The sequence below is a fragment of the Dendrobates tinctorius genome, unplaced genomic scaffold (assembly GCF_039654945.1).
Source record: "Dendrobates tinctorius isolate UK_male_01 unplaced genomic scaffold, ASM3965494v1 ptg000326l, whole genome shotgun sequence".
NCBI classification, from domain to species: Eukaryota; Metazoa; Chordata; class Amphibia; order Anura; family Dendrobatidae; genus Dendrobates; species Dendrobates tinctorius.
The window spans coordinates 10,631,160-10,642,029 of NW_027361993.1; the positions used below are offsets into that span (position 1 = coordinate 10,631,160).

The 10,870-nt window shown below is 46.9% G+C and overlaps 1 protein-coding gene across 1 annotated transcript in view; it reads right to left on the reverse strand.

Moving 5' to 3' along the window:
- Positions 1–10,632, reverse strand: part of LOC141074195 (taste receptor type 1 member 1-like) — a 60,938-nt gene extending 50,306 nt beyond the window's left edge. Inside the window, exons 1-2 of the mRNA XM_073561745.1 lie at positions 10,308–10,632; positions 9,036–9,339 (exon numbers count right to left, since the gene is read on the reverse strand). Of these exons, the coding sequence (XP_073417846.1) occupies positions 9,036–9,339; positions 10,308–10,501 (498 nt within the window). The 5' untranslated portion in view covers positions 10,502–10,632. The remainder of the gene's footprint in view (positions 1–9,035; positions 9,340–10,307) is intronic.
- Positions 10,633–10,870: the final 238 nt, after the last annotated feature.

Consider the following 10,870-nt stretch of genomic DNA (forward strand, 5'->3'; position numbering starts at 1 on the left):
GCCTCGAACGCTTAGTTTTCTAGGAGTTGGCAAACCGCTTTTAAAGCCAGAGCATCAGGAAAAAGTTTTGTCTTACATTGCTGACTCAGCCTCCAGCTCTATCGCCTCCTCTTCTTCAGTTGTAAAAAGTAAAAGCACTGAGTCGTCATTGGAGGCTCATGTTCATGAACCACACCTTTCCTTGTGTCCTTCACCCCAACCAAGATTGAAGGATGACGCAGGCCATACTACTGATTACTCCATGGAGCTGTTTTCACATACCATGCCTGGATTATCAAGTCAAATGGTGAATTACCCAGGCCAAGATGAATCTGACATGGAGTGCACTGATGCACAGCCGCTGATGGATGATTCTGCTGGTACATTCACTCAGAGCACTACATTGTCCTAGCAGTGTACAGAGCGAGATTCTGACCCTGATGAGACTCAGGTGCCCCTTCCCGCACACTATACCACCATACACGGTGACACAGAGGAAGGTGCACATGACATAGAAGAGGAGGTGATGGATGACCCAGTTGTTGACCCAGATTGGCATCCATTGGGGGAAGAGGGTGCTGCTTCCAATAGCTCAGATGAGGAGCATCCACAGCAGACATCGACATCGCAACAGCTGTTATCTGGCAGGCCCGGAGCACTCCAAAGACAGGTTCCAAACATCAAAAGAGTTGCTGGACAGCTTGTCCAGAGGGTCAAAAGATCACAGCGTGCTAGGCCGCAAAATGTCTGCCAAAGTAGGAAGAGTGCAGTGTGGCACTTTTTTGACCAAAATCCTCATGATCAGGCCAAGGTTATCTGTAAGAAGTGCGCAAAGACCTTTAGCCGAGGGAAAAATCTGAAAAATTTGAATACCAGTTGCATGCTTAGACATTTAACCAGCATGCACTTGCAAGCGTGGACACAACACCAAACCTCAAGTGCCACATGTGCAACTGATCACAACGAAGGTAGTCAGCAACGCTACATTGTTTCCCCCACTGTAAGCCCACCGGTTAGCACAGTAGCAAATGTTGAGGTGTCATTGCAAGGCCACAGCAGTCAGGGAATCCCACTGTTATATCAACGAAAGACTGATTCTAGGCCATCAGAGAACACCAACTCCATCACCATCATCAACCCTCTCTCAGTCCGCCCTGTCCACCGCTACTTCCACCATATGCAGCTCTCAAGTCCAGCTCACCCTCCCAGACACTATGAGTAGGTCAAGAAAGAACTCAGTCTCTCATCCGCGTACACTGGGTTTGAACGCCCACATTGCCAAACTAATCTCGTTTGAGATGATGCCCTTTCGGTTGGTGGAAAGCACAGCTTTCCGCGAACTCATGGCCTATGCAGTACCACGCTATGACCTACCCAGTCGCCACTTCTTCTCTCGCAAAGCCATCCCAGTCCTCCACCATCATGTGAAAGACCGCATTGTCCATGCACTCAAGCAGTCAGTGAGCGGAAAGGTGCACCTCACAACTGATGCATGGTCCAGTCGGCATGGCCAGGGCCGTTACGTGTCCATCACTGCGCACTGGGTTAATGTGGTGGATGCAGGGTCCACAGGGGACAGCGGTGGTGGGACAGTGCTGCCTAGCCCACGGTATAGGAAACAGTTGGCTGTAGGCGTTCGACCCTCCTCCTCCTCCTCCTCCAGAAGCGAAAGCTCGTCCACAGAGCGCAATCGTACGAGCACTCCATCTGCAGCTGCCACTGTTGCACACGATGTTTCCCCCTATCGAGCAGCTAGTGGAAAGCGTCAGCAGGCTGTGTTGCAGATGATGTGTTTGGGCAACAGACACACCGCTGAGGTGCTGGCCGAGTACTTGAAGCGACAAACTGAGTCATGGCTGGGCAGTGTACATCTTGAGGCAGGCAAGGTAGTTAGTGATAACGGCCGTAATTTTGTGGCAGCCATAGCCCTTTCAAAACTCAGCCATATACCTTGCTTGGCTCACACCTTGAACCTGGTGGTGCAGTGCTTACTCAAAAATTATCCGGAGTTAACAGCCCTGCTCCAGAAGGTGCGAAGACTGTGCGCGCACATCCGCCGGTCGCCTGTACACTCCGTTCGTATGCAGAAGCTGCAGCGATTGCTCCACCTTCCCAACCACTGCCTCATTATCGACATTGCAACAAGGTGGAACTCCACCCTGCACATGGTGTAGCGGCTGTGCGAGCAGAGGCAGGCCATAATGCATTTGTGGGAGGATACACGGCCAGGCACTTTGAGAGCAGACATGGAGTTGACAGGTGTGCAGTGGTCGAAGCTGAAAGACCTCTGTAAAGTCCTTCAGTGTTTTGAGGAATGCACACGGCTGGTAAGCGCAGACGACGCCATCCTAAGCATGAGCATCCCACTTATGCGTCTGCTCATGCAAACTTTGACGCACCTTAAGGAGCAGGCGTCTGCAGCCAATGTTGATGAGGAGGAAGAGGAGGAGGGAATCCTTGATGACATTCAGCCATTGTCTGCTCAGGGACCTCTCCTGGACGAGGTGGAGGAAGAAGAGGAGGAGGAGGAGGATGATGGGGATGATTACTTAGGGGAGGAGGATGCATCTCGTGGGGCAAGTGAAAATGTTGGCGTGGCAAGGTCTGGTACAGGGTTTGTGCGTGACTGGAGGGATGTGGATTTGCCAGAAAGTGCTCCTCCAACCAGCACTCACAGTGCATCATTGACACCGGGAACATTGGCCCACATGTCAGATTATGCCTTGCAGATCCTAAAAAGGGACCCACGCATTGCCAAAATGATGAACGATGACGACTACTGGTTGGCCAGCATCCTGGATCCACGCTATAAAGACAACTTACAAAACATCATGCCACAGGAGAACCTTGACCTAATATTGGCTAATAAACAAGCAACTCTGGTAAATCGGTTGCTTGAGGCATTCCCAGCACACAGCAGCGGTGATGGTTCTCACACGAGCCGTACGGGCCGGGGGCAGCTTGGCAGAGGTGTTCGTGGTGCACACAGCAGAAGTGGCATTGGAGACAGGGGTTTCATGACAATGTTGTGGACTGATTTTTCAAATACCGCTCACACAACTGGTAATACTGCATCGATGGAAAGTGACAGGAGACAGCAGTTGTCAACTATGGTTACAAACTACTTTTCCTCCCATTTCGATGTTCTCCCACACAGGTCATTCCCCTTTGACTATTGGGCCGCTAAACTGTACACCTGGCCTGAATTGGCCCAATATGCCTTACAGGAGCTCGCTTGCCCAGCTGCAAGTGTGCTATCGGAAAGAGTCTTCAGTGCAGCTGGATCAATCCTGACAGAAAAAAGGACCCGTCTGTCAACCCAAAATGTGGATGATCTAACCTTCATTAAAATGAACCACGCATGGGTTTCCAAGGATTTTGTCCCACCTTCCCCTGATGACACATAGGGTGACAGAAAAATGGCTTGCTTTGGTCCACCTCTTCCTGGGACTTCACCTATTTCGCCTTTTGCATCAGCTGAATGTCCAACATCAACATATGCCACTTTCTAAAACTCCCTAACTGTGCTGCCTCCCCCCCCATGGCCGGGGTCACCACCTAGCGCACGACACCGTGCGAGTGCCGTTGCCCTGGACAGGTGGGTAGGCCGACTCTTGGGTGCGGGCACTGGCACAGGGTCCCTCATAGTGCAATCAAGTGTCTCTGACGGTGGTGGTGCACACCCGCCGTCAGACACACCTCCGTACTATGAGGGGCCCAGTGCCAGTACCGACGCCCACGAGTGGGCCCCCCTTGCTTGGGCAGGGCCCCAGCATTTGCAATCTTTACCTCTCCCTGCTCCTCCGCTGTGTAATCTGGGCCGTCAAATCCATACTGTGCCTGACACAGTCTGAGCCTGCCTCCTGATGTACAGACATATATTTTGAATGTGTACGCTATCCATACATGTTATCTGGGGATACGGTACCCTTTCTAACCTTTGTGCAATCACGTGCAATCCATACTGGGCCTAACACCGTCTGAGTCTGCCTCCTGATGTACAGACATATATTTTGAATGTGTACGCTATCCATACATGTTATCCGGGGATACGGTACCCTTTCTAACCTTTGTGCAATCACGTGCAATCCATACTGGGCCTAACACCGTCTGAGCCTGCCTCCTGATGTATAGACATATATTTTAAATGTGTACGCTATCCATACATGTTATCCGGGGATACGGTACCCTTTCTAACCTTTGTGCAATCACGTGCAATCCATACTGGGCCTAACACCGTCTGAGCCTGCCTCCTGATGTACAGACATATATTTTGAATGTGTACGCTATCCATACATGTTATCCGGGGATACGGTACCCTTTCTAACCTTTGTGCAATCACGTGCAATCCATACTGTGCCTGACACCGTCTGAGCCTGCCTCCTGATGTACAGACATATATTTTGAATGTGTACGCTATCCATACATGTTATCCGGGGATACGGTACCCTTTCTAACCTTTGTGCAATCACGTGCAATCCATACTGGGCCTAACACCGTCTGAGCCTGCCTCCTGATGTACAGACATATATTTTGAATGTGTACGCTATCCATACATGTTATCCGGGGATACGGTACCCTTTCTAACCTTTGTGCAATCACGTGCAATCCATACTGGGCCTAACACCGTCTGAGCCTGCCTCCTGATGTATAGACATATATTTTGAATGTGTACGCTATCCATACATGTTATCCGGGGATACGGTACCCTTTCTAACCTTTGTGCAATCACGTGCAATCCATACTGGGCCTAACACCGTCTGAGCCTGCCTCCTGATGTACAGACATATATTTTGAATGTGTACGCTATCCATACATGTTATCCGGAGATACGGTACCCTTTCTAACCTTTGTGCAATCACGTGCAATCCATACTGTGCCTGACACCGTCTGAGCCTGCCTCCTGATGTACAGACATATATTTTGAATGTGTACGCTATCCATACATGTTATCCGGGGATACTGTACCCTTTCTAACCTTTGTGCAATCACGTGCAATCCATACTGGGCCTAACACCGTCTGAGCCTGCCTCCTGATGTATAGACATATATTTTGAATGTGTACGCTATCCATACATGTTATCCGGGGATACGGTACCCTTTCTAACCTTTGTGCAATCATGTGCAATCCATACTGTGCCTAACACCGTCTGAGCCTGCCTCCTGATGTACAGACATATATTTTGAATGTGTACGCTATCCATACATGTTATCCGGGGATACGGTACCCTTTCTAACCTTTGTGCAATCATGTGCAATCCATACTGGGCCTAACACCGTCTGAGCCTGCCTCCTGAGACATATATTTTGAATGTGTACGCTATCCATACATGTTATCCGGGGATACGGTACCCTTTCTAACCTTTGTGCAATCACGTGCAATCCATACTGGGCCTAACACCGTCTGAGCCTGCCTCCTGAGACATATATTTTGAATGTGTACGCTATCCATACATGTTATCCGGGGATACGGTACCCTTTCTAACCTTTGTGCAATCACGTGCAATCCATACTGGGCGTGAGAACGGCTGGCGAACTGTTAAGCAAGCTACAGCACCTGTGGTTTGCACACGTAAGTTTTTCATTTTTTCAGGAATGACGGTTAGGCCTAATTCCGGAACTGCGGTTGACCTGCACTTACTGGGAGATCATTGTTCGCGGGTAATAATTGTAATCAGTGATCCCCATCACTAACGTTGTTCAGCGGGTTATCTGCACCTGTTAGCGACAAACGCTGGCCTTTTCAGTGTAGCGCACATGCAGCCACGGACATGTAAGGGCATGACACACCAGTTATTGGCCAATCTCATGTGCCAGAGCCTCACGTGTCCCTCTAGTAAGCCGGACTCGGACCGTGGGGCATGACGGAGTCTCGTTCGTTAACGGAATTAAGCTTGCAATGTGTGCATCTGTTCTGTAGCTGGCATGGTTGAGGTTTCCTAGGTGGAGTCGAATTTAACCGTAGGCTCCACTCCTGGTGGTGCCCTTCTGGACATTCCTTTAAGGTTCAGCTTTGCAACCATACTGCCCACGTAAAACAAACACTTTGCCTTCATGAACGCTGTTTGGAGGGTCATGACTCGTGGGAATAACGCCGCCCAATCAGTTAACCTGCTAGAGAGATCGTTCGTTGCTCCCAAGCATGACATCACACTCCCTAGGAAGAAGGTAATGCCACTGTGGCGACCGTACTCCTGGGGGGCGACACAAGTGCACTGATGCCCAGCCACTGCTCGATGAATCTGCTGGTACATTGACCCAGACCACTACATTCCCCTCGCACACTACACGACCTGAATCTGACCCTGATGAAACTCAGGTTACCCTTCCCATATACAGTTCCATCTTACACGGTGACAAAGAGGAAGCTGCAGATGAAAGTGCAGGTTCGGCCCACCCGCCATCAGACACACCACCGTACTATCAGGGGCCCTGTGCCAGTGCCGTCGCCAACGAGTGGGCCCCCCCTGCTTGCTCAGGATCACAGCACTTGCAAAGTTGAAATACTGTGCAGTGAGATGGAAGATGGGGACGACGAGGAGTCCAGACAAGCACAGGGATTCCCTAGCGAGGAGACTTATTTGATTGTTTTCAATGTTGGGACAGCAATTTTTGGGGAGCACTATACTCTGGAGAATGATAGATGGGGCCCACCATACACTGGAACATTCCAAAGGTGGACATCAGACACTGGAGCAGCATTTACAGGGCCCATTATACACTAGAGCATTAGAAATGGGGCCCATTATGTTTGGAGTATTATTTGGGCCCATAAGACAGTGTAGCTTCATCCATGGGGACCAACATATACTGTAGCATTATGTGGAGCTCATCATATACTGTTTCAAACATTATATGGGACCAATGATTCTGTATGGAGAAATAGATGGGCCTCGTCATGAGATGTAAAAAGTGAAGTATTTTTCATTGTACTATACCGCTATTTCTCTGCCGTATCGGAGCATGATGAGTTGTGGCATGTGTTAAAGGGGTGCTCTTTCGCCCAGGGCACATGAAAACCTGCAGCCAGCCCTCCCCCCCCACAGTTTGTAGCCAAATAACCCCCATTTTTCAGTGCGTAACTTGTATTATGAAGTTAATTAAGGTTGACAAGCTTAAGTAAGAAGAATTGATGCTTTTGGCATTCAAATGGGCACTGTAGGTGTGTTTCCTGTCCTCCTCTCACTGCCGACTTTTATTCCCCATTGACTTACATTGGGTTTCGTGTTTCGGGACGACCCCGACTTTTCCCTATAATCGGACGATCTTGCTCGACCCGACTTTTGGAAAAGTCGGGTTTCACGAAACGAAACGCGACCCTAAAAAACCAAAAGTCGCTCAACTCTATGTCTAATGATTTATGGTTGCTAATTGCACATGCACACTGCACTTTATATTGCAGTAGTCATTGGTTTCAGCATTCATATACAGTTTATCACTGTTATTTGCACATGCACATTGCACTTTATATTTTATTGAATATTGATATTTCTGATTTTTTCATCTTATTTTCACTTTTTTATTAATAATATACTGGGATTTTTTTTATAAAAAAATTTCTTAAATTTTTTGCCTGCACAAAAAAAGTTTTTTCACTTCTTTTAATATATTGAGGAATACATATGCGAATATAGTATATATAATTGGGTCCAATTTATTGTCATACAATTGTCCCTATACATGCACATTGTTCTTAAATTGGTTTTAATATATATTTTTTTACCACTAATACAATAAAAATTATTGAATCAATAATATCCTGTTTGGTCTTTTCTGGTCAATGGGTCCCTCGGTAGATTGGGATTTGGTTTCTTAATCAGTGGGTAAACCACAAATTTCACTGAACACTGGTGGCAGAATATATAATTATTTCAATAATTCACCACTATTATTATTTTATATGTATATATACAAATATTATATATCTTATATATAATACTATATCTGGTGTTTGGGTATTTGTTACACAGCACCACATAGGAAATAACCCCCCCAGAGAATGGCCCCATAGTCCAGTACTCAAGGTTACAGTAAAAAAAACACAATCTTCACCTCTCCTCGTGCCCGCGCTGCTCCCGGCTCCTGTCTCAGCGGCTGCTCTGCCTGGCACACAGTGAGTGCGCGATGGCGCCATCGCGCACCCGCAGTGTCAGAGGCAGAGCAGGGAATGATGGGAGAGGGAGCGTCAGCTGACACTCTCTCCATCATTGCTTTTCATATAGTTCAATTCGGAGGCGGGGGGAGTCGGCGCTGGGGGCAGGCGGGCCCCCCTGCCTCATGGGTCCCCTAGCGGCTGTGTGATGTGCTGCTAGCTGGGGGCCCCTGGGGGAGGGGGGCGGGGGGCCCTAGGCAGCTGCCTGGTCTGACTGCCCTGGCTACAGTAAGCGCTGTTTACCGGCGGTAGGTGCTGAATGTGGCTCTCATCATTCTCCCCTGCTCTGCCGGCGATCAGCGCGGGCAGAAGGGAATAAGGATAGTGTTATATTAAAGTCAGAACGATGACAGCATTTTCTACTATTTATACAGAACTTTAGCAAATGTAAAGATCGATGTTTCAAATATATTCCTATTTAAAAGTGTATGTACTTTATATTTGCGTCAGGTTAGGCTAGTAAAGTGTAAACCAGACTTATTTGTACTGATTTTACTATGGGGGGTGGGGGGCGCCATTTTTAAGTTCGCCTCAGGCAGCAGAGAGGCTAGGTTCACCCCTGCTTGAAAGGATACACGGTGTCAAATTAATTACAAGGCCACTAACTGAATTTGACACCTCTAGTAAGTGACATTCGCCAGAGATGCCCCTCTAGTCTGGGACTGGAGTAGCATTTCTGGTTTTAAAAACATCAGCAGATTTGATGAATTTGACGTGGCTATGCCCCGTGTCAGATCTTCCCTAGCTCCATTCATTTTGACGAGCTGATCCAATGTGGCATGAAAATGCTAAAAGCCTCATAATTTTGTGACTTTTCAAAGCTTTTATGCCAGATTTATGGTGTAAATTATTTTAAGAACGCTGCCTTTGATTCTGATCCTGATTGTAGCCCCAGAAGACTTACCTGCGGAACAAGAAATTTTCCTAATATACTTGCTGTATCAAAAGCAAAATTACTGCTGTCGGGCCCAACTAAGGCAATGGCTTTCATTTCGTAGTCAGTAAAGTTGTTTTCCATCTTTATATAAGGTGCGCTACACTGGGAGAGGATCTTCAGCGTCCCGTACATGTTGGCAGAGTCTGAGCAGGTGTCATACAGCTCGTACCCCAGTGTGACATTGGGGAGAAGCAAACTGGAGTTGTTGATTTCTTCAATGGCGAATCTCATTGCTTGCAGCAAATGATAACCTTGGGAATTGAATGTGGTCCTGTAAGAAGAAAAACTACGATAAATCGGTCCCATTTTACATTGCACAACATCGTTAAATTGCTTCCTATAGAACTGTTCATCCTGAGCCTCCTGGTTCATAAATACAATGTAGAGAAGGATTGCTGGTCCTATTAAAACAAAAAAAGAGGGGGTGCTATGTAACTGTAGGTCATGGGAACCAGGTTGCCCACCCTGCTGGTGCACTGTCGCTGTGACGGCAGGTTACACACGACGCTGCACCTTTCAGGCTAGGGACCCCCTGAGAGGTTCACCGTGACGTGGCAGTGGGCTTCATACAGTCTGATCAGAATGTTAAAGTATAAACCTCATGTTCAGTTTGTTAAATTTTGCCTAGGGGCATTAGGTCAAAATATGAATATTGGGAAGTGTGTCCAAGTCTTTTTCTACAGTTATAGCTCGTCTATACATGTCTAAAAAAGAAGTCAAGTCCCATGTGCATCATCCATAATGTATCAATTTTTATGGATACAGTGCCATTATTAACAAACTATTTGATCGTATACATTTTAAACCGTTGATGTCAAATGCGCATGCCACACGGATGTAAAAAAAAAAAAGACATACGGATGACATTTAGATGACACTATGGATAATAATCCATTTTCCATAGGAATAATGCAATCTATTTGCTAAAATCAATGGGAATGTAAAAGATCTGATATATTCTACAGCTGAGGATTTGCTGCACTATTGTCCAGTGTGATCAGTGCACATCAGCTGGATACAGTGTCTCATGATCGTTTGCTACATTGTATCAGGGTAATCAAAATGTTTATCTGGAGCTCAAATATGTATCTAGATTGAATGCAGAAGCAAAAACCCTTCAGTTGTTAGAAGTCTTCGTTCTGTGGTTTTTTTAGTCCCAAGGATGCAAACGATAAAAAAATAAATATTTACAGTAATTTTATATAAAGATTTGCTCCACTCCCCTCCTGCCCATCTTACCTATCGCAATTGTCGACCAGGGGTGTGGAGGATACGGATGCATCGGCTTTATGATAAGTGAATAATCCTCCTACGATGTAATCTCCAGGAACACTAAATTCAGTCTTATACTCGGTTTCCTTACAGCTCAGAGCGGAGTAGAAATGAAGAATTAATATGAAGACGTGGCCCGATGTTAGAGATGTGATAAGCATAATGTTCCCAGGACCTCGGCTGGGGGATAGGACAAGGCAGGAGCGCTCTAGTTTGACAAATAATGAATTTGATTCCTTCTAATAGAGTATTTGCTTCCCAGGAGTAATGGCTGCTGTGTACATACAAATGATGGATGCTCTCCCACAGGATCTGCATACAGGCTGATTTGTATATGAGTAGACTTGGACTTAAAGCTGTTGTATCATCCATAGGATTACGGAAGAGGAAACCTTAAGGCTATGTGCACACGTGCAGAAATGCGGAAATTTCTGCAACATTTCCGGAACTTCCGCTGCGGGTAAAACGCATGCGAATTTGCATGCGTTTTTCCCACAAAAAACAAGCGTTTTGCTTGCACATTCCAAGCG